Genomic DNA, 25,223 nt, shown 5'->3' with positions numbered 1-25,223 from the left:
CGTCCATGCAGGACAGCGGACAAAATCCTACAATTTCTGAGATTAAATTACATGAATCTTTTCACTTTTTATTCATGTATTCATAAGGCGTCGAGGCTTGGGGACTGGCGCCTAGGTCCGTCTCTCCACCTACAAGTGGCCGTCCAGTGAGCATGGAATGGCTCCTAAAGCAAACAACAGGTTGGATATTGTAGCTGTCGATTATTAAAATGTCGCATGCACAATGGCGACTCTATGTTCCATTCGACACGCTTGGGGGACTCTTTGGAAAATGGGCTCAAAATGTGACCCAGTGGGGGCTTCCAGCGTGATGGAGTCTGCATGCTGCTCACCTCATTCCTGTCTCCGGGGAAACGAGGTGCACTGGAGGGATGCAGAAATAGTCTGATAATAATAACACTACTAATACTACTACTACTACTAATACTACTACTACTACTACTAATAATAACAATAATAATAACGATAACAACAATAATCATAATAATAGCCTAATAATAATAATGGATCTGTGTACCATTGGTATTTATTTACTTTGGAATTCTAAGGCCTTCATGGAACAGCCAGAATTTGGATGATTAGGTGCCTTTTGTTTTTAGGCACAACTTTAGGCAATGGCAAGTGCAGACCTTGAAAAATATCCCTCATGTTTTAGTTTCATATTCCATTTTGTTGAATAAAGGTTCTATCATAAATAAAGTGCTGTACACACGTGCACGCACTCTCGCTCTCGCGCTCTCAATTCAATTCAAAGGGCTCTCCTTCTCTCTCTTCAGATCAGATAGCACAACATTGTCTACAAAATGGTTTCCAGTGAAACAGCGCCACATCATGCTTAAAAATGAAACAACACAATTGCTTGAGTAATGAGAGTTAGCCTATTCCTCACCATATTGTGAAGAACAGACAAAAATGACTTTTACAAAAGTGTAGTTTCAAAAGCTATTGGATGGTCTTTCACAGACACCATTTCAATACTCCCAGAGTTTCATAAAAGGTACAGAATAATGTCTTCGGAGTTAACAAAAGCACCTCCTTTACACATAAACCAGCAAACCTGGTCCCAGATATGTTGTGCTCTCGCCTACACCTTATCACTCATTGTCACGCCAAACATGACATGTGGTGGCATGACGGCACAACTAGACAGACGTTGACTTGCTTGGTATCTGATGTGCTCTCCCAACCCAGTAATGGGCCCAGCTGTTCCAAGAGGGAGTATCCTTCTTATGATGTGTCATTGAAAGTGATGAAGAACACACTGGGATGAAGATTAACATAACCTAGAACCTGGGGAACCTCATTTGTAAAACATTCACAGATTTGATCGTAAATCGTGCACACATAGAAATCCACACCAAACAATAGATATGTTTAATGAATCTTGAACTAATCATGAAAACATGCAATTTACACCTTATGTGATATATAAAGTAATGAAGACGCTGAAGACACACACCCAAATGTCTGCGCTCTTTTCCATCGCCCTGCCTGTTGTAAAAAGCAAGAAAAAATCACTAGAAAAACGCACAAGGAACATTTGTGTGCGAACCACTCTCCACACATCGTTTTTGTGATGTATAAAGCAAACATGCTTGTTTGTGACTAACACAACATTTTCCATTGGTGCAAAGACATAAATCAAATGTTCGGATATTTTAAGAAATCATCATAAGTAGAAATTGAGTATATAAAAGTTCAGAACATTTGATAAACGAGGCCCCAGAAACCCATTATGCACAGGCTAGGTGTACTTCACACCCGAACACCTAGCTCTGGTCAGGGACGTTAGCGTGAGTTCCAAAACATACACTAATGCCCAGGACCAGAGCTACACAACACCATGACAATACATGGAAAACTGTAACATCTTGTCTGGCAGGCCTACGCAGTCACAGCAAAGACTACAAACAACCATACCACTGTAGAAAACAAGTTTATTAGACAAATTATACACAGAAAGCTTTGCCACTTGTAACAGAGGCCTCAGTTTGTTCCGTTTGAATAATATGCAACACATACAACAAAATAGGCCTATATTAAATACTGCACATCATAATCAGTTGAAAATTATCAAGTAATCCTGTACGTTCTATGTATGAAATAAAACATGTCACGGGGCATGGCAAGTTGTGCATGCTTCTTTTTAAGAACTTGCCTCCTCTGTTATTAACCAGCAAATCAAAATGAACTCAAGATGACATGAGAGAGCTTATGTGTGGGCTGGAACTGAGGGAAACCAAATGTATAGGGTGACTGCTAACTCAATGCTCATATGATATATTCTTTTTTTTTTTTAAACAAATATAGCATCAACATGTAAAATATACATATTTCATAATGTGTCTGTCATTAATAGGAAATAAAATTTCTTGAAACATCGTCTGTGTCCTATTGTCATTCGATAGCCATACCGTAGCTTAAGAAAAGAAAATCTAGAAGGCTTGCATCAAACACGGCTTCTGTTCTCTACGCACAACATTTGCGGTTTAGTCTTAAGATAACAAACTGAAAGCTCATTCTAAACAACAAACATTATTAAATATTAATACAGTGTTAGTGAAAAGGTTTGGTTCCACTTTTCCCTTCACAAAATATATCTTTTTTGACCCCCTCCCTCCAAACTGCACCTTAAATGGCCTCAATTAAACAATTGGCACTTTAAAAAAAGTTAGATAAACAGTACCCTTAACATTTAAGAAATGAAGAAAGATCTTTCAAAATGAATGCCATCAGCTCTACAGTTCCAATGGCAAGAAATCCTATTGAAGCAGGAAACTGGCAAGGTGAAGCCAGCCTGTACTGATATGGCTTGTACTGAGGATGTTATCTGAAAGGGGTTCTCCTCACTCTGAGCTCAACTGTTTGCCCTTACAGCTACACAACAGTCAGTTAGTGGACTGGAGAATGAAATGTGACTTTTTTTCTGACTGAGCCCTGGTAGAACTACAAATTAGGTAAAAAAAAAAACAACAGTTTTTTGAATATGATTGATGATGCAAACCAGAGTAAGACTATAGCAGTCATTTAGCGCTTTTCAAAATTGGTAGAAAAAAAACTGAGACAGCGCCAAATTTTTTTTGGGTGTGACATTCTGACCAAACACATTCCACGGATTGAAATAGATTTTCAAAACAAATTCAATAAAATACATACAATAGCCTCAGCTGCTTTTTAAAGTCCTTTTTCTGTTGTCTTTTATCTCTGTTATTTTCAGTTCCTTTTTGTCCCTCTATGCATCTCTCAAGTGTTTGTTTAGAGGCTGAGGCGCTCACCTTGAAATAGACAGCACAGTACAGGTGAGAAAAAAAGATCCAAACTACATACAATCAAATACAGGTCTATGGGCACTGGTACAGTGCAGTGGAATTGATGGAGCCTTATGTGCACAAAAATGACGAAGCGTGCCCAGAGCTCAGACAGTGAGGTCTCAGTCTGCAGGGTAGTGGAGCCAATGGACACCCATTTTGGGGCAGATTTCAGATTTGGAGTACAGGCATTGATGATCAACACCAGAGAACTGAGTGGGATGGAGTCCCATATGGTGAAAGGCAAAGACAAGAACATCCTTCAAATGAGCATAGGGTTGTTGCCGATTTGTGGATTTCAAGAACAGAAAAGTGTTTTCTGTTGTAAAAAACAAATACATGTCCTCCTTGTTGGGTCCAAAAGCTTCTTCAGAAAGGCAGTCCTCAAATGCCATGAAACAAAAAAGAGAAAACAGAGCCCCGTCACACCCAAATGATCCCTAGACAACCATGAGAATGATGACAATAAAGCAAATATTCAAGTCCCCGACCTCTCACCACCAGGTTTCAGCAGGAAAATCACCCCCCCCACCAAACAAAAGCAAAGCCCCTCAAAAAATCAGAACTGAAAAAGATTCCTATGTACATAGATTTTTTTGAGTGCGTTTAATTTCATCCTTCTCTCGCTGTGCGGCATACTCCTTCTCGCCTCATATGGACGTGCCCCGGTCTGGGTCGTTGCCGTAGCCGAAGTTGGGCTGGGGAGTGGGCTGGTAGGGTATGGAGGACATAGTCTTGATGGGGCTGCGGAAGAAGCCTCCGTTGGGGGCTCTCTGCCTGAAGGGCCCCCCAGTCCGGTGGTCCTGCACGGGACCAAAGGCGAAGCCCTGTTGGGCCTTGGCAGACAGGCTGCGGCTGAGGGTCTGGATCTGCTCGGGGATGAAGGTGGTAGTGGTGATGTGCGTGTTTCGGAAGTCGCTGATCTGCTCCAGGGCCTGCCGGTTGGCCGGCATAGAGTCCATGTCCAGTGGCGTCAGGTCAATGGAGGAGGTGGAGAACTGTTTGTGGGGGCTGTCGTCCTCTGTGCACAGGCTGTTAACCCTGCGGTGAAGGTGCTCCAGGTCGATCTCCTTATCATCCTGCAGGGGGGGACAGGGTGCGCAGGAAAGGGGGCGAGGGGAGAGAGAGAGGTGGCGGAGGACAGGGTCAAAGGAGAGTGAGGATAAAAGGGGGAGAAGGAGGAGGGAGAGGAAAAGGAGTGAAGGTTGTTAAGGGAGAAAAGTAGGAAAGGAGAAAGGGGAGGACAGAGCGGAGTGATGGAACGGTGAGGTGATTGAAGAGGGAAAAGTGCATGAGTATGGTTGTTGATTGAGGAGTAGTGAGGACATCCATTGAGGGAGATCAGGGAAAAAAAGTCAGAGGAGAGAAGGAGGAAACGAGGATTGATGAGCGAGGAGGAGAAGAGACCAATAGAGATTGATGAACTCAGAGGAAAATAGACAAAGATGGAGTGACAGTGAGATGAAGTAAGAGTGAGATGGGATTGAAGTGATGGGCCGAAAGGGATAGGTGGGGTAGGTGGGCCGAAAGGGATAGGTGGGGTAAGGTAAGGAGGTAAGGTAAGGAGAGGTAGGTAGGGACAGAGAAGTCTGAGCTGCAGTAAGGAGAACACACAAACAGACATATCTACAGGGTCTACAGGGGGTTGCAGCTCCTCTGGAATCCAAACACACACACTGCTAAAGGCAACGTGCTGTTAGATTTGAGCATGCCATGCCGAACAACCAATCAAGCATTAATATGGTCTTATTAATTACTGACCGCTCCTTTTGGAGCAAGTTGGCGAGAAAATAGATTATAAATGCGACACAACGGTCAGATTAGGATTCAGTAATGTTTTTTGCCACGTTGTTGCGTAGGCATTAAATGTGTGCAGATGCTTACATCTACACACTAGTTAAAGTGCAAGGTAGCTACATGTATTTAATGATTGGTTTTGTGAATACAGTTAGAGGGGAAAGGGGTTTACCCATCTTTCCCATATGTTCATCTTGAACAAAAACTAGATTTGTAAAAAAATGTGTGATACAGACATATAAATAGCACTACTACATCCACATAAAATGATTGGTTCACATCTTTGTGATGGTCACACTCAAAGAGGGGTTTTCATGCTTGCGCTGAGAGGAAAGATGCAAGATGATTGCGTCCCTTGTGGGGGAACAGGGAGTGGGGTACCGTTGGATGGAGGTGGAGGGAACACATAGCGCTTACTCCATTTTGGGAGAGGGCATCCCCGGTGGTGGGTACAGACACAGAGTCACTGACAGAGCTACTGACCATGTGGAGTGGAGGGGGGTCTTGCCCCGGTTACCTTCTCCGTCTCAGAGGGGGAGGGGGCAGGAGGGGGTACTGTTTGTGGTGATCTGGTCATGCCACACACCCAGGAGTGGGGGATTGAGGAAGGAGGGGTGGTTGAAAGTAAAGGAACGAGGAAGGAGGTGGCGAGAGAAAAACAGTGAGTGACAGAGGGCCAGTCAGTTGACTGCTAGAGCCAGGTTACCTTATGGGTAACTACCGTACGACGAGAGGACCTGCCTGTTGGATCAACTGAAGAGTGTCATGTGTAGCAGGACTTTGCTAACACACAAAGCAAAATATAAGACAGAGTTAATAAGTGTTCTAAGCGATTGGCCTCTGTTTCAATCAGATGTGTAGGCTTCCATTTTGGGGGGAACTCATTCACGTTTGAGTGGCTCACTTTCATTCATATGAATTGAAATGTACAGATCCGCACTGCAGACCTTAGCTAAACATGCATTTCCATAGAGCATAACATGCACCTGTTAACCCATTACATGACTGCACACTAAACCGTATTATGCTTGGTCGGCGAGAGCATGCTGCAAGCCCTCTAGTGGAGGAAAGGCATCATAGCTCACATATTGGCAGGCAGTGCCAGTGACTAGAAATGTCATCAATGCGATAGTTCTGTTGTTGTCAGCAGAAAAGCAATAAATATGACAATCTGGGTTGTATTCCCACAACCGAATGGTTTGAGTTCGCTCTAACAAGAATCTCACAGCATCCGCTCCTATTTAAAGCTTCTGTCATAGGTATACCCTGGAGGTGGGAGGAGAGGCAGCGAAAGAGGTCCTTCTTATTTTAGGGACGAGTTGGGAGGGCTCGTAGTCGGGTTCGACCCTGTGCTGGACGATCAAGGCACATGGGAGGTCACAGCATGCGGGTGACTGGGGATAATGGGGGGAGGAGGCAGTCCTGAGAGTGGTGAGGGGGATGTCGTGATGGGTGTCATGTTGGTGGTGGCACGGTTCAGCTTGCCTGGCGGAAGTGCCATCGGCCTGTGTCTGTGTATGTGTGTTTGTGGGTGTTTGTGCAAGGACAGAGAGACAGTGGCAGACAGACGTACAGACGGACAGAGAAAGGATGAGAGCAGGCAAATGGGAGGATGAAGGAGGGATTTTGTCGGAGGAGAGGCGGGGGTGAGTAGAAAAGACAGCACAGTCAGCCCATACAAACACACACACACACTCTGTGTTTTTTTTTTTTTTACGTCCGAGGAGGAGCCTTCGAAGATATACCTGGAAGGGTGAAAAATGGCATTTTGTATTGCTCTCCCTCGCCCGCTTTACCCTCAACACAGTGTACTTATCTACAAAACAAAACCAAAAGGGAATGAGAGCTTTCAGCCAGCAGGGACAGTAAATCAGACATGATCAAACATTTTGTGCTCAGTATTGTGAACCAAGTGGCCGTCCATTGTGTGTAGTGTCCAATACTCCTTAGCCACCCTCTCTTCCTTTATCATTACACACTGTATATAGCAAGACAGATCCACCACCCACCACCCAAACGACTCCAAGTAACATCAACATCTGTGGTACATGTATACAGCCACAGAAACACAGTCATACAATACAGCAGCAAAGGAGATGCATTGGTGGACAGAGGATAAGGATTTAATGAAGTATTGCCTTTGTGCTATTCTATAACTGCCCTGTACTGTGTCATGTATTTTACGTTTTGTGTGGACCCCAGGAAGAGTAGCTGCTGAATGAGTAACAGCTAATAGGGATCCTAATAAACTTAACTAAACTGGTTAAAAGACAGAGTTGGCCATACTGTGTGTAGCCTATATTACTGTTGTGCCTATGAGCAAGGGACCTATCCCAACACTAACATGAACTAATTAATGTATGTGCTAGATATGTCAAAATGCATCTGGCAATCTGTTTGTGTTGGAAATGAATCCTGCAACATTGAAGGATTGAAATGCTTTCATTTAATTATGAGACCCCCAATACCCAAATCATATATCTGCTTGGAGGGTAGAGTTTAGTAAAGCCTCATTGGAGTGTGTGACCTCACAACCGTGTCAACAATACAACAATACACAGCACAGAGACGCAACACAGAAACACTAACAGTGATCACATAGAAGCAGAGGCCTGAACAGGGACAGGCGTCTAACACATTGGGATGAACAGAATGCAGCATTCATGTACCAGGAGGGAAACAGAGATACAAACGCAGCTCGTCCCCAGGCAGCTAACGTGGCTTTGGGTTGGAGCTCAGTGGGAGCTGTGTGTTTGTGGACCGTGAGTGTGTGTGTGTGTTTGTTCCCATAGAGTAATAATACATTATACATTATTTTTTCTATTGTTGAATCTTTAGGTGACACATTTTTCTGATTGCAACTGATGAAGGAAAAGGAGAATGGAAGTACTGGAAATCATCGAGGTGTTATGCAAAACGGACAACAAATGGGACAGCTTACAGGGAGAGACAGCCTACAGGGAGTAGGTGAGGGCTCTGGGAGTGTGGTGCCTGGAAAACAACCTCTCACTCAACGTCAACAAAACAAAGGAGATGGTCGTGGACTTCAGGAGACAGCAGAAGGTGCACCCCCCTATCTACATCGACGGGACCGCAGCGGAGTAGGTGGAAAGCTTCAAGTTCCTCGGCATATACAGTCGTGGTCAACATTTTTGAGAATGACACAAATATACATTTTCACAAAGTCTGCTGCCTCAGTTTGTATGATGGCAATTTGCATATACTCCAGAATATTATGATGAGTGATCAGATGAATTGCAATTAATTGCAAAGTCCCTCTTTGCCATGCAAATGAACTGAATCCCCCCAAAACATTTCCACTGCATTTCAGCCCTGCCACAAAAGGACCAGCTGACATCATGTCAGTGATTCTCTCATTAACACAGGTGTGAGTGTTGACGAGGACAAGGCTGGAGATCACTCTGTCATGCTGATTGAGTTCGAATAACAGACGGGAAGCTTCAAACAGAGAGTGATGCTTGTAATCATTGTTCTTCCTCTGTCAACCATGGTTACCTGCAAGGAAACACATGCCGTCATCATTGCTTTGCACAAAAAGGGCTTCACAGGCAAGGATATTGCTGCCAGTAAGATTGCACCTAAATCAACCATTTATCGGATCATCAAGAACTTCAAGGAGAGCGGTTCAATTGTTGTGAAGAAGGCTTCAGGGCGCCCAAGAAAGTCCAGCAAGCGCAAGGAAAGTCTCCTAAAGTTGATTCAGCTGCGGGATCGGGGCACCACCAGTACAGAGCTTGCTCAGGAATGGCAGCAGGCAGGTGTGAGTGCATCTGCACGCACAGTGAGGCGAAGACTTTTGGAGGATGGCCTGGTGTTAAGAAGGGCAGCAAAGAAGCCACTTCTCTCCAGGAAAAACATCAGGGACAGACTGATATTCTGCAAAAGATACAGGGATTGGACTGCTAAGGACTGGGATAAAGTCATTTTCTCTGATGAATCCCCTTTCCGATTGTTTGGGGCATCCGGAAAAAAGCTTGTCCGGAGAAGACAAGGTGAGCACTACCATCAGTCCTGTGTCATGCCAATAGGAAAGCATCCTGAGACCATTCATGTGTGGGGTTGCGTCTCAGCCAAGGGAGTGGGCTCACTCACAATTTTGCCTAAGAACACAGCCATGAATAAAGAATGGTACCAACACAACCTCCGAGAGCAACTTCTCCCAACCATCCAGGAACAGTTTGGTGACGAACAATGCCTTTTCCAGCATGATGGAGCACCTTGCCATAAGGCAAAAGTGATAACTAAGTGGCTCGGGGAACAAAACATCAATATTTTGGGTACATGGCCAGGAAACTCCGCCGACCTTAATCCCATTGAGAACTTGTGGTCAATCCTCAAGAAGCGGGTGGACAAACAAAAACCCACAAATTCTGACAAACTCCAAGCATTGATTATGCAAGAATGGGCTTCCATCAGTCAGGATGTGGCCCAGAAGTTAATTGACAGCATGCCAAGGCGGATTGCAGAGGTCTTGAAAAGAAGGGTCAACACTGCAAATATTGACTCTTTGCATCAACTTCATGTAATTTTCAGTAAAAGCCTTTGATACTTCAGTATTCCATAACAACATCTGACAAACATATCTAAAGACACTAGGGCAGCAGACTTTGTGAAAATGAATATTTGTGTCATTCTCAAAACTTTTGGCCACGACTGTACATCACTAACAAACTGAAATGGACCACCCACACAGACAGTGTTGTAAAAAGGCGCAACAGAGCCTCTTCAACCTCAGGAGGCTAAAGAATTTGGCTTGTCACCTAAAACCCTCACAAAATTTTACAGATGCACAATTGAAAGCATCCTGTCAGGCTGTATCACCGCCTGGTATGGCAACTGCACCGCCCGCAACCGCAAGGCTCTCCAGAGGGTGGTGCGGTCTGCCGAATGCATTACCGGGGGCAAACTACCCACCCTCCAGGACACCTACAGCACCAGATGTCACAGGAAGGCCAAAAAGATCATCAAGGACATCAACCACCGAGCCACTGCCTGTTCACCCCGCTATCATCCAGAAGGCGAGGTCAGTACAGGTGCAAAGTACAGTGCAAAGTACAGGTTTCATTCAAAGAGGAACACTAGCTTAATTGCGACAAGCCTAATGCGATTGATATCATACTACTGATACACGCTGTAAGCTTGTTGTATGTCTGTCTGTGTGTGAGAGAGCTAGGGAGCATTCCTTACAGTACATAGTGCACTACTTTTGACCGTATGGTTTCAAGCCCTGGTCGAAAGTAGTGCACTATAAAGGAAATAGGGTTCCATTTGGGACGAAGCCTATATTGAGGACCGGAGGGAAGGGCTATTCCTAATGAGAAAGGGCAGTAGTGCAGTATATTGAGGAAGCTGATGGCTCCTAGTGATATCCTCTTGACTGCAGACACACTGGGTCACTCTGACACACTGCACCGGGCCCAGCAGGATGTGACCTCACCACCACTACCCTGCCGACCGTAACCACGGTCCGTAACCACAGTCACCAGCGTCGCTGTGGGCCATGGGCAGGGTGAAGTGTAGGGCTCAACTAAACAACATGGCTAAGACACCACTACTTTCACCATGGCAGCTTTAGGCTACCCCAACAACTCTTGGATTCCGTAAATGGTATGAAGTTCAAAGTTTATAATGCAGCACTCTATATCCAGTTCTATGTGAATTAGCCAAATCAGTTCAATATTCAAAGAGGACGAGGGCTCGCAACAGATCACTACTACCCAGCTTTTGACAAAACTCACTCTTTAAAATCAATACCATGCAAATACAGTCTTTTTTTTAAACAAATGCAACCAATATCCATGCAGTACCTAACCAAAGTAAAGGGCAATTTTGATAGGACTATTTGAGTGCTAAATTAAGTGATGTGATCACATTGATTTCTCAACGCTCTCCATTACAAAGACCTTGAACCCCAGGCACCGACACACTGGTCAGTCAGGGTCCTTGTATTGAAGGTTAATAAAGATGGCAGGGGGCTACTGGGATTCTTTGTATATGACCACTGGCCAGACAGGCTCACTAGTTAACCTGACACATGAAAGCTGTTGTGAGTGCAGGGGGTCATGGGTAGGGGGTAGAGGGGGATAGAAAGCTGGGGTGGGGTGCTATGATGGGGAACAGACTTGAGACGACACAGGCCTCGCTGCCTTGATCAAAAGCTTTCATTATTGCCGAGCTGAAGAGATGAAACAGGCATTCTGTTGAGCACCCGGCTTCCTGTGGCGTGGCTACGATGTCGTGACCCAGTCAACAACACACAGACACCAGCTGAGAGGACAGAATAGGAGGGGATAGGAGAGGTGGGAAGGGAAGGAGAGGAGAGCATGGCAGAGGTATTTATTGATGAGGGTGTGTGCATGGTTGGTTGTGGCTTGATAGGTGGGTTGAGAGGGATCTCGGCAACATAAGAAATTAAATGTGAAATAAAAAAGATGTATAATGTTAATGGAGTAAACTATTATTTTAGCGGTAAACTGACCCTCATTCTAAGATTTACTTTGCTTTATTACAAAATGCATTTTCAAAAAAATTCTCCTAAATTAGTGCCACTCCATGGCTTGATTTAATTTGTGATTCTAATTTATACATGACTAATGAACACTAAACTGGGCATGACAATATTTATTTTCCATAATTGCATAACTCTCTGCTCGTTAGTACATTTGCATTTCACATCAGCTTTGCCGAGTGGGATGTCACAGTCCTCGAGACTCGGGGACAATCATTTCCACAACCACTGTGCTTGGCTCTGGAAGTGACAAAAACGTCTTGACTATGCCTACCTGTTCATTAGGTGGACGAGTGGAAGAAGAGATACGTCAGAAAGAAAGATAGGAGAGACAAGGTACAGCCATGCATAGCACAATCATTTGTGTTAGCAATCAAATGTACAGGGGATATCAGAACTCAATACAGCCCTTTAACATTGGATACGTTTCTGTTTCAAGCTGGTACGCCTTCTTCTCTATGACTCTGTGGTGTTGTTAACACAAGAGTCTGGATTTATGTCTCTGTCCCGAAAATGGACTGGACAGAGACATAAATGCCAGATGGACTGGTCCATCTTTAGCCCAGTGGGCCTGTCTAAATTGGGCTTTTGGCAGAATGGTCCTTATTTGAGGGCCACGAGGAAGAAAATGAACCAGTTTGTTAGAAATGCCTGCACTGATTTCTGGTACCTGTCTCTGTCTGGGTTAGAGCATGCTGGAGCAATCCCATAGGCTGTCTTTATACGGCCATAAATATGTGGCATAAAAATACCTTATCTTTGAGGAATCAGACTTTCAAGGAAATATTTAGATAGCCACATTCCAAATGCAGTTTAAAGAGAACTTTTTGTCTTTTGAGTGAGTAACTGTTGCTGCAATTGATGATGCTCATGGTGGTTTAAGACCTGAAACAATGACCATTCTAGTCAGTGTAGCTTGTGTGAGCTTCCGGACCCTTTTCGTTTTCTGAATTTTGCAAATACACTTGAAACTGGTGACATTTTACCCCCCCCTCATATACAGTGTGGGTGCGTCCCAAATGGCACCCTATTCCCTATATAGTGCACTACTTTTAACCAGAATCATATGGACCCTGGTTGTCCTTGTCAAAAGTAGTGCACTATATAGAGAACAAGGTGCCATTTGGGACGCATTCCATGTCATGTGCAGTCACAGCAACATAAAAAGAGGTTTGTTCCCACGCCTTATGTAGTTCCAGTGGCATAGATGGAAAACCCTGGAGTGTGCCGCAGTTTCACTGTGTTCATCTTATCAAACGCCAAATGTTTGTTTATTGTCCGTCCTAACCAGCTAGCCAGGGACAGCTTTGACACCACAGCAAGGGACAGACCACTTGACTGACAGGTTAACGACAGCTCTCCTGACTACGTACAAACATCTGTTACATCATGACACTGACACCATGTACAGTAGACATGACAACCATGACATACATCCGGAAAACAGAGTGTTCAAGTCAAGTGTTACCGAGACCCCCAGACACAGACCCCCACACAACCACCCTGGCCTCCCCCAGCTCCTCACCTCTTTGGAGGGGACTCGTGAGCCCTTCCTCCTTGTCCACCAGGTCTCCACCATGGCAATGAGACAGGAGACCACCACACCCGCCGCCAGCACGCAGAACACGCCGGCAAAGCTGTGGATGTCCAGGGCGCTGCCGCGGTGTTTAGTGTGCACCGCAGAGTACAGGTCACACGGGCTGTCCCGTGGCCACCACTTCAGCTTCAGGATGTCCATGTCCCCGTTCTGCTGCAGCTCCAGGATCCTGACACACACACACACACACACAGATAGATGCACATACACGCGCACATGCACGCACGGACAGACAGACGGATGCGCCCACACAGATACACACACAAAAACACACAAACACACACACAAACAAATTGAGTACAGATGTGTTATTGTCTGCAGGTGTATACAGGAATAGGGCAAAATCTACATTTCATTCAGATTGGACTGCATCACATTTTCTTCAGGATGTAGGTTATAATCTACTTCCCCTGATGAGTAAGTAGCTTAGACTCAGAGCCATATTTATTAGGTACACCCATCTAGTACTGGGTCGGACCCCCCTTCGGGACACAAGGTGTGACATGCAAACGCTGCTCAATTGGTATCAAGGGACCTAAACGTGTGCCAGGAAAACATTTCCCACACCATTACACCACCACCACCACCAGCCGGTACAGTTGACACCAGGCAGGATGGGGCCATGGACTCATGCTGCTTACGCCAAATCCTGACTATCATCAGCATGAGGCAACAGGAACCGGGATTCATCGGACCAGGCAATGTTTTTCCACTCCTCAATTGTCCAGTGTTGGTGATCGTGTGCCCACTGGAGCCGCTTCTTCTTGTTTCCAGCTGATCGGAGTGGAACCCGGTGTGGTCGTCTGCTGCAATAGTCCATCCATGACAAGGACTGACGAGTTGTGCGTTTCCGAGATGCCATTCTGCACACCACTGTTGTACTGCGCCGCTAGGTAGCCTAGTGGTTAGAGCGTTGGGTCAGTAACTGAATGGTTGCTGGATCAAATTCCTGAGCTGACAAAGTCCAAATCTGTTCTGAACAAGGCAGTTAACCCACTGTTCCCCGGTAGTCATTGTAAATAAGAATTTGTTCTTAACTGACTTGCCTAGTTAAATAAAAAAATATATATTTGCCTGTTTGTGGCCCACCTGTTAGCTTGCACAATTCTTCACATTCTCCTTTGACCTCTCTCATCAACGAGCTGTTTTCGCCCACAGGACTGCCGCTGACTGGATGTTTTTTGTTAATTGCACCATTCTCGGTAAACCCTAGACACTGTCGTCCGTTAAAAGCCCAGGCGGCCGGACATTTCTGAGATACGCCTGGCACCGACGATCATAACACGCTCAAAGTTGCTTAGGTCACTCGTTTTGCAACATTCTAACGTTAAATTGCAATAGTAATTCAGAGCACTCACTTCTGTCATCATTAAGTGCTTTAAGAGGCTAGTTAAGGATAATCTAACCTTCACCTTACCAGACACCCTAGACCCACTACAATTTGCATACAGCAGATCCACTGATGGTGCCATCGCCCTGCACATTGTCGTATTCCATCTGGACAAGAGGAATCCCTATGTAAGAATGATGTTCATTGACTACAGCTCAGCTTTCAACACCATAATGCCCTCCAAGCTCACCACTAAGCTTGGGGCCCTGGGTCTGAACCCGGGCCCTGTGCAGCTACGCTGATCCTCAACACAGGAGCCCCACATGGGTGCATACTCAGCCCCCTCCTGTACTCCCTGTTCACCCATGACTGCTAGGCCATGCACGTCTCCAACTCAATCATCAAGTTAGCAAACAACACAACAGTGGTGGGCCTGATTACCAACAACAACAAAACAGCCTACAGGGAGGTGGTGAGGGCCCTGGCGGAGTGGTGCCATATGGAATACAACAACCTTGTTTCAGTCTAGACAGAGGCATACAAACTGAGAGTACAAAACAGACTGACATAGACTGACCAGGTGAAAGCTATGATCCCTTACTCATGTCCCTTAAATCCACTTCAATCAGTGGAGATGAAGGCGAGGAGACAGGTTAAAGAAGGATTTTTAAACCTTCAGACAATTGAGACATGGACTGTGTGTGTGCCATTCAGAAAGTGAATGGGCAAAACCAAATATTTAAGTAACTTTGAACGGGGTATGGTAGTAGGTGCCAGGCGCACCAGTTTGTGTGTGTCAAGAACTGCAACACTGCTGGGTTTTTCACACTCAACAGTTTCCCATGTGTATCAAGAATGGTTCACCACCCAAAGGACACCCAGCCAATTTGACACAACTGTGGGAAGCATTGGAGTCAACATGGGCCAGCATCCCCGTGGAACGCTTTCGACACCTTGTAGAGTCCATGCCATATATATGACTCTGGCTAGACTAAAAGAAGGTTTTTCTATTCAAAGGCAAGCACTGAGTATGATCCATGTCATTCACATTGTATGATGATCTGAGGGGTGAATCTCAATTGTATTTCCTGGATTCCTCGCATCCTCTCTCCTCACCTCATTCTCAAAACACATTGAAGGTCAGAGTAGAAACCTTGACTCTTCTCCTCCAATGCGAGGGAGGACACTAGGAATCAAAAAAATACATGAGATTCACCCTGATTCTCTGCAGATGTTTGAATGGTCCTCAAACACTAGAGGGCAATATCGGACAAATAATGATGCCACAGACTGACAGCTGTATTAACCTGTCAAAATAATTATAAGAAATATGAATATGTTTTGTAGCAGAGTGTTATTACTTTTCTCTAATGATGTTATGCTGTCCAGCTAAGCATAACAATGACATCCAATAAAAACCCTCAAAGGTTGATTGGAGCCTTCTGTTCATTTACAGAACTATATTTCAGAGGTGTGGCTTGCGGTATCGCTGGGGGAAAAATGAACAGCACACACACACACGGACAAAGACACACGAGTGACTTGAATGACAACACTTATCTTTGACTGTGCCTCTACAAAGTATAACAAATAAAAAATGCTGCCAAAGTATCTCAAATGCAAATGTAGTGTAAAGGTAGTTTACATAATTAGAAAATGAATAATAGCAGAGGTGCATATCTTATTTCAATAACATAAAATTCTCTAATATAGACATTATTTTAACCTCTTTAACCTCTGCTACATAGGCACATATAGAATCGTAAGGTCTGATTTGGGATTACTGTTGGGAGACTAAGGGATCTTATTTAGATAAGGCCCACATAACAGATGACTCAGATGTTGGCTCAGATGGAATGAAAAAGAGGAATACATGCTAGTGAAACGTCCAATCAGAAACAGAGACTTGATAAGCTGTAGACCATACTATCTACCTAGAGAGTTTTCATCTGTATTTTTCGTAGCTGTCTACATACCACCACAGACCGATGCAGGTTGTATACCGCCATAAGCAAACAGGAAAACGCTCATCCAGAGGCAGCGCTCCTAGTGGCCGGGAACTTTAATGCAGGGAAACTTACATTTGTTTGACCTAATTTCTATCAGCATGGTAAATGTGCAACCAGAGGAAGAAAAAAACCTCTATACCACCTTTGCTCCACACACAGAGACACGTGCAACTCTCCCTCGCCCTCCATTTGGGAAATCTGACCATAATTCTATCCTCCTGATTCCCGCTTACAAGCAAAAATTTAAGCAGGAAGCACCAGTGACTCGGTAAGTAAAAAAAAGTGGTCAGATGAAGCAGATGCTAAGCTACAGGATTGTTTGCTAGCACAGACTGGAATATGTTCCGGGATTCTTCCGATGGCATTGACGGCTTCATCAATAAGTGCATCAATGACGTCGTCCCCACAGTGACTGTACGTACATACCTCAACCAGAAGCCATGGATTACAGGCAACATCCGCACTGAGCTAAAGGGTAGAGCTGTTTCAAGGAGCGGGACTCTAACTCGGAAGCTTACAATAAATCCCGCTATTCCCCATCAAACAGGCAAAGCATCAATACAGGACTAAGATTGAATCATACTACACCGGCTCCGACGCTCGTCGGATGTGGCAGGGCTTGCAAACTATTATTGTACTACAAAGGGAAGCACAGCCGAGAGCTGCCCAATGACACGAGCCTACCAGATGAGCTAAATTACTTCTATGCTAGCTTCGAGGCAGTAACACTAAAACATGCATGAGAGCACCAGCTGTTCCGGACGACTGCGTGATCACGCTCTCCGCAGCCGATGTGAGTAAGACCTTTAAACAGGTCAACATTCACAAGGCCGCAGGGCCAGACGGATTACCAGGACATGTACTCCGAGCATGCGCTGACCAACTGGCAAGTATCTTCACTGACATTTTCAACCTCTCCCTGTCTGAGTCTGTAATACCAACATGTTTCAAGCAGACCACCATAGTCCCTGTGCCCAAGAACACTAAGGTAACCTGCCTAAATTACTTCCGACCCGTAGCACTCACGTCTGTAGCCATGAAGTGCTTTGAAAGGTTGGTCATGACTCACATCAACACCATTATCCCAGAAACTCTATACCCACTCCAATTTGCATACCGCCCAAACAGATCCACAGATTATGCAATCTCTATTGCACTCCACACTGCCCTTTCACACCTGGACAAAAGGAACACCTATGTGAAAATGCTATTCATTGACTACAGCTCAGCGTTCAACAACATAGTGACCTCAAAGCTCATCAATAAGCTAAGGACCCTGGGACTAAACACCTCCCTCTGTACTCCCCGTTCACTCATGACTGCATGGTCAGGCACGACTCCAACACCATCATTAAGTTTGCCGATGACACAACAGTGGTGTTCCTGATCACCAACAACGACAAGACAGCCTAAAGGGAGGTTGTCAAAGACCTGGCCGTGTGGTGCCAGGGCAACAACCTCTCCCTCAATGTGATCAAGACTAAGGAGATGATTGTGGACTACAGGAAAAGCAGGACCGAGCACTCCCCCATTCTCATCGACGTGGCTGTAGTGGAGCAGGTTGAGAGCTTCGAGTTTCTTGAGCACAACAAACTAACATGGTCCAAGCACACCAAGACAGTTGTAAAGAGGGCACAACAAAACCTATTCCCCCTCAGGAGACTGAAAAGATTTGACATGGGTCCTCAGATCCTCAAAAGCTTCTACAGCTGTACCATCGAGAGCATCCTGACTGGTTACATCACTGCCTGGTATGGCAACTGCTTGGCCTCCGACCGCAAGGCACTACAGAGGGTAGTGCGTACGGCCCAGTACATCACTGGGGCCAAGCTGCCTGCCATCCCGGACCTCTATACCAGGCAGTGTCAGAGGAAGGCCGAAAAAATTGTCAAAGACTCCAGCCACCCTAGTCATAAACTGTTCTCTCTGCTACCGCATGGCAAGTGGTACCAGAGCGCCAAGTCTAGGTCCAAGAGGCTTATAAACAGCTTCTAGTCCCAAGCTGTAAGACTCCTGAACATCTAATCAATTGGCTACCCGGACTACTAGCATTGCCCCCCTCTTTTACGCTGCTGCTACTCTCTGTTATTATCTATGCATAAGTCACTTTAATAACTCTACCCACGTGCATATATTACCTCAATTATCTCAACTAACCAGTGACCCCCGCACATCGAATCTGTACCAGTACCCCCTGTATATTGCCTCGCTATTGTTATTTTACTGCTGCTCTTTAATCACGTGTTACTTTATTTCTTATGTTTTTAGGTATTTTTCTTAAAACTGCATTGGTTAAAGGCTTGTAAGTAAGCATAAGTAAGCTCTACACCTGTTGTATTAGGCTTGTGACAAATACAATTTGATTTGATTTTTGATTTGATTCGATATTGGAAGAAATGTCGTCTTGATTAATCAAAGTCGGTCTGAGATTTGAGCTCGACGATTGATACTGTAGTTGTTATGCCGCCGACAAAGACAGGTCCGAAAAGGAAAACAATGGAAAGAGGGATTTCACTCAATCTAATGGAATGGAATGAGGGAGATACCTAAGGTTATCAAAATGCAGACAGCAATTCCGTCAAACATATTCAATTCCATCAATCTCGGAAATCATCCAAGTGCTAAGATTTTTCAAGTACGGGTTTTTGCTTGCTTTTCAATATTTCAGAATACTTCATTGTCCTTTATTTCCCTTACAGTGCACAGAAATATGTGTTTTGCTCTTTAACCCAACCCCCCCCGTCACACGCACGCACACAGACACATACGACGGATGCATTTTAGTAGCTTAAAAGAAAAGAACTGGGAAAAAAGTGATTATACTTTAGAGTAAACAAAATACTTGAGATCGTGGCCAAAGAAGATTGGTCAATGTGGAAAGCTACCCTAAGAGCTTAGTCGTTTATCACTGCTTTCCTGCACTAATTGGAGTAATATGATAACATTTTTCTGTATGTTTTATCTCTGTGGAAATGTTGCTCTATTAATGCCATATTTTGCTCCAAAACAGACATATCACATCAAGTTGTTAATTTACATTTTAGTAATTTAGCAGACGCTCTTATCCAGACCGACTAGGATTAAGCGCCTTGCTCAAGAGCACAATGACAGATTTTTCACCTAGTTGGCTAGGGGATTCGAACCAGTGACCTTTCGGTTACTGGCCCAACACTCTTAACTGCCACCCTATTTTCACCTCATGTGGTATATACAGAATAAGACATGTTTTTATTTACTTAAAAAATTATTTATTCTATTGCAACTACTATTAAGATCTGTCTCCTATGCATCTGGTGTACTCACAGCACACTGTGACTTCCAAATAGAATAAAAGTTATTTTTCCACTATGTGTTTCCATTAGCTACCATGAGCCACACACAGGCAATACAAAAGAGGCGTCCCCTCCTCACCCCAATTATACTGTATATGTCACCGCGCGGTAAGATGGAGTGATGGAGCGGGAACGGAGCAATGGAGGGCTTACGTTCCCCCTGGCCCTGTGCAGTGGTGACAGGAGGTATCACCCAACAGATGAGCTCCAACTGGGGCTAGAGAAATTTCACCTCCAATGTGACTGGATGGCTGATCTGGGCCTGTACACAATAAGAACAGCCTTGTCCCTCTCAACCACCGTGTCATTCTAGTGACTGGATCAGGGGTTCACCAATGTGTCACTTGGGGTTAGTTATAAAATGTGTGCATGTGTGTGTGCGCAGTAGGTTGGTTGGTTTTCTCCTCGTTCAGGCTCTGCATGACCTGGGCTGTAGAGAACTCTGAATAGTGACCTAGCTTTAGTCCATAACCGATTGTAAAGGGCTGATCACTCTTACACATGCTCTCTGGTGACAACACATGCACACACACACACTTCATGACATCACAGTGTTGCCGAGGAGTTCGGTGTTGTTAGGCCAAGCTCTCATTCCAGGAAAATGATCGAATGTCACACCATATAATGTATGCAGTCTGTTGACATGTTTCTATCACTGGAGGTAGGTGGGAAGTTCTGTACCCTACCAGCTCTCACCGTCTCACGTCAGAATTAGACGTCCATCCATGTTTCTCAAACGTCAAATTTAGAAGATGTTCCAAAGGTTTGGGATAGGCTTCAAACCAAAATATAAAAAACAACTTTCTATCGCTGGATTCGAACTTGGAATCAGAGGCAGATGCTTACACCCATCCCTGTCCACAACACCCTAGCAAAACCGAAACATACTTAAAGGTAACACTGTTGCCCCTAGTGGCCGTTTCCACGTCATCTCCCGATGTCCTCAGACCTGGATAGACGTCGAACACTGACTTGTATCACGGGTAACCTGGCTGCTGTACCAACCAGCCTTTATGCCTCCTGGGCTCTGCATGGCGATTAGTGTGGACTACTGGAGCTGTTGCCAAGGCAACCAGCTGCTGCAGAAATTATCATACGTTATTAGATGGTTTCGACGGAGGCAGACAAACTACCGTACTTGATAGGACTAAAGAGAAGACGAGGAAAAAAGAAAAGAAAGGAAAAAAAGGAACAGCAGAAATTCCAAGGTGATGCAAACAAATTATAACATCTGAGATGCTACATTTCAGTTGAACACAGAAAAAGGCACATAATACCCACATTCAGAGACGGACGGACGGACGGACGGACGGACGGACGGACGGACGGACGGACGGACGGACGGACGCACGCACGCACGCACGCACGCACGCACGCACGCACGCACGCACGCACACACACACACACACACATGATAAATCTGGGGTCCAAAGTCTAAACCAGAATTGTGTCTCAGGTTCGTATTCATAGGCAAATTGCTTCTCACGGAGACAGATCATTTATAGAAGGTTCTCTTGGGCCCCAGACATCTTCTATATCAGGAGTTTGAGGTTGACAATACTGGGCACCAGGGCATAAAAATAATAGAGTCAAACAATTGTTTATCCCAGAGGCAATAAGGCTTCTAAATGACAAACACTGGTAGATCCAGCAGGCAGGCCTTTAGTTGATACTGTAGTCCAATGTTCCCCAACTCCAGTCCATTGTTGTGCTGTTGGGGGGTGGACAAACACACCTGATTCAACTCATCCAGGGCTTGATGATTAGTTGGCAAGTGTGCTTGTCCAGGACTACAAAAAGTCTGTACCGTTGGGGGTACTCAAGGACTGGAGTTGAGAAACAATGCTGTAGTCGATGGTGTACGAATGTGTAATGTGTTCAGAATAATTAGGATTCCCACATGAACTGCACTTTGTCTACCCTCATTGGTTGTATTTATTGTTTGTAATAATTGTTTATTGTCTTTTGTCTATGCTTGATATGTATGCGTTTAATGTATGCACAGAGCCGCATACAAAATGTCCCCATGTGGATAATAAATTCATTATCTTATCGTGTTCTGCTCTTCTCTTATCTCTAGTTCTAACCTATGCAAAATGGTGCAAACTTGTTCCATTGCATCCAAACTTTAGAAGAAACAATTAAATCTGACAAAAATAGCAAAAACAGGGAATGGTAGTATGTTCCATCTGGGAGAATTTCTGACAACATGATTACACAATGTCAAAAGGAGCACAGGAGAGAAACTGTTCTAAAATAAGCTCCTTGCATAAAGTGCACTCTGAGTAGCAACTCCTTATTAAATGAGGACAATGGAGGCGTAACGGCCATGGTACTAATCCCACACAGCCAGCCAAACTGTATTCTCACTGTCTGACTGCTACCTCCAAAGAGTTTGTCTTCACAATGCCACTCATGCCCATTCCAGATTCACAGTCACAAATCATCATAATTAGTGGTATAATTAGGCCACTACAATATTCGAATCATACAAAGCGGTATAAGAGGGGAAAAGAGTCCAGAGAGCTTCAAGTTTTATTAGTCGTATGTACGGGATAAGCATGGTATACGGTGTACATAGTCCAATGAAATGCTTACTTGCAGGTTCCTTCTCAACAATTTAATTTTACCTTTATTTAACTAGGCAAGTCAGTTAAGAAAAAATATTATTTACAATGACGGCCTAGGAACAGTGGGTTAACTGCCTTGTTCAGGAGCAGAACAACAGATTTTTACCTTGTCAGCTTGGGGATTTGATCAAGCAACCTTTTGGTTAGTGGCCCAACACACTAACCACTAGGCTACCTGCCCCCCAAATGCAAGAATAAGAAATAGTACAAAATAAGAATACGAACAGAAAGCAAATGGCTAACTACCTAACTGCATTGCATGTTTGGTGATGAATACATATCTCCACTACATTTGCAATATTTTTGTATCTAGCTGATCAAATCTCAGTCAGCTACAAGAATATGATTTCTAGAACTTTGAACAAATCCCTATATAACATACAAGCAATCTTAGGTCACAAACTGTACTTGCAAACGTATTTTGACAGTGTAGCGACCCATTTATGGGGACGAAGCATACAACTGAGGGAATCTCTGATAAGATAGCAGAAATGTCAACTACTCATTCATTAAATCCCACTTATGGGTTTTAATGAGAGTTTCAGGGGCGTGAGTTTGCCTAATGTTGATGGATGGGACTGTAAGTGACAGTTCTGTCATTGTTCCAGATGACGAGAGATTGACAATGTCAGGTGTCGATCTCATTCTCACCGCTGCCACAGTGGAGCTTCCACAAAAATCAAGTAATTTCCACAAACTGGAAATCGACCCCGAAAGACACACACATGCACAGAGCGCTTAGGACCCTCAAGATCTAAGAAAAACGCTGTCACTCACTGTGCCATTGGTGACTAAATGCCATTACTAGGGTCAATATCCCCACCACTTTGCGAGGGCTCCACCGACACTGATTCCAGAAATACAATACAATTCAAGTAATAGTTTCCTGGCAAAGCATTCCCATCTCTTTTAGGCAATTTATCCTCTACGGGATCGGTTTCCCTCCACCGGAGGGATCGGTGTCCCTCCACTCCACTGCACTGTCCAATTTACAGTAGCTATTACAGTGAAAAAATATCATGAAATTGTTTGAGGAGAGTGCATAACAACAAAAAACTTTTATCACGGCAACTGGTTTGATACATTCACCTCTGAAGGTAAATATTGTACTTACATTCAGTAATCTTGCTCTGATTTGTCATCCTGAGGGTCCCAGAGATAAAATGTAGCATAGTTCTGTTTGATAAAATCTATTTTTATATTCAAATATAGGAACAGGGTTCTAAAGGTTGAACCCCTGCTGTTTCTCTTGCATTTCAAAGATGATGAAAAAAACAAAAAAAAACGTAAGTTTGTATTATCTTTTACCAGATCTAATGTGTTATATTCTCCTATATTAATTTCACATTTCCACAAACTTCAAAGTGTTTCCTTTCAAATGGTATCAAGAATATGGATATCCTTGCTTCAGGTCCTGAGCTACAGGTAGTTAGATTAGGGTTTTATGTCATTTTAGGAAAAAATTGAAAAAAAGGAATGTGGTCGATACCTGTATTGTTCAGACCATTTTGCTTTTTACACATTTTGTTATGTTACAGCCTTATTCTAAAATGGATTTAAAAAAAAATATCCTCAGCAATCTACACACAATACCCCATAATGACAAAGTGAAAACAGGTTTTAGACATTTTTGCAAAAACAGAAATACCTTATTTATGTAAGTATTCAGACCCTTTGCTATGAGACTCGAAATTGAGCTCAGGTGCATCCTGTTTCCATTGATCCTCCTTGAGATGTTTCTACAAATTGATTGGAGTCCACCTGTGGTAAATTCAATTGATTGGACATAATATGGAAAGACACACACCGGTCTATATAAAAAGGTCCCACAGTTGACAGTGAACCAAACCATGAGGTCGAAGGAATTGTCTGTAGAACTCCGAGACAGGATTGTGCCGAGGCACAGATCTGGGGAAAGGTACCAAAACATTTCTGCAGCATTGCAAGTCCCCAAGAACACAGTGGCCTCCATCATTCTTAAATGGAAGAAGTTTCGAACCACAAAGACTCTTCCTAGAGCTGGCCGCCCGGCCAAACTGATCAGTCGGGGGAGAAGGGCCTTGGTCAGGGAGGTTACCAAGAACCCAATGGTCACTCTGACAGTGCTCCAGAGTTCTTCTGTGGAGATGGGAGAACCTTCCAGAAGGACAACCATCTCTGCAGCACTCCACCAATCAGGCCTTTATGATAGAGCGGCCAGACGGAAGCCACTCCTCTGTAAAAGGCACATGACAGCCCGCTTGGAGTTTGCAAAAAGGCACCTAAAGGACTGTCAGACCATGAGAAGCAAGATTCTCTGGTCTGATGAAACCATGATTAAACTCTTTAGCCTGAATGCCAAGCGTCATGTCTGGACGAAACCTGGCACCATCCCTACGGTGAAGTATGGTGGTGGCAGCATCATGCTGTGGGATGTTTTTCAGCGGCAGGGACTGGGAGACTAGTCAGGATCGAGACAAAGATGAACTGAGTAAAGTACAGAGAGATCCTTGATGAAAACCTGCTCCAGAGTGCTTAGGACCTCAGACTGGGGGCGAAGATTCACCTTCCAACAGGACAACGACCCGAAGCACACAGCCACGACAACGCAGGAGTGGCTTCGGGACAAGTCTCTGAATGTCCTTGAGTGGCCCAGCCAGAGCCCAGACTTGAAACCGATCGAACATCTCGGGAGAGTCCTGAAAATAGCTG

The 25,223-nt window shown here is 44.4% G+C and overlaps 1 protein-coding gene across 1 annotated transcript in view; it reads right to left on the bottom strand.

Moving 5' to 3' along the window:
• Window positions 1-1,919: 1,919 nt before the first annotated feature.
• LOC120063035 (glutamate receptor ionotropic, delta-2-like) overlaps window positions 1,920-25,223 on the bottom strand; it is an 87,483-nt gene continuing 64,179 nt past the window's right edge. Inside the window, exons 4-5 of the mRNA XM_039013151.1 lie at window positions 13,160-13,400; window positions 1,920-4,387 (exon numbers count right to left, since the gene is read on the bottom strand). Of these exons, the coding sequence (XP_038869079.1) occupies window positions 3,959-4,387; window positions 13,160-13,400 (670 nt within the window). The 3' untranslated portion in view covers window positions 1,920-3,958. The remainder of the gene's footprint in view (window positions 4,388-13,159; window positions 13,401-25,223) is intronic.

Source organism: Salvelinus namaycush, chromosome 18 (assembly GCF_016432855.1).
Source record: "Salvelinus namaycush isolate Seneca chromosome 18, SaNama_1.0, whole genome shotgun sequence".
Lineage (NCBI taxonomy): Eukaryota > Metazoa > Chordata > Actinopteri > Salmoniformes > Salmonidae > Salvelinus > Salvelinus namaycush.
This window is presented reverse-complemented; position numbering and strand designations above follow the sequence as displayed.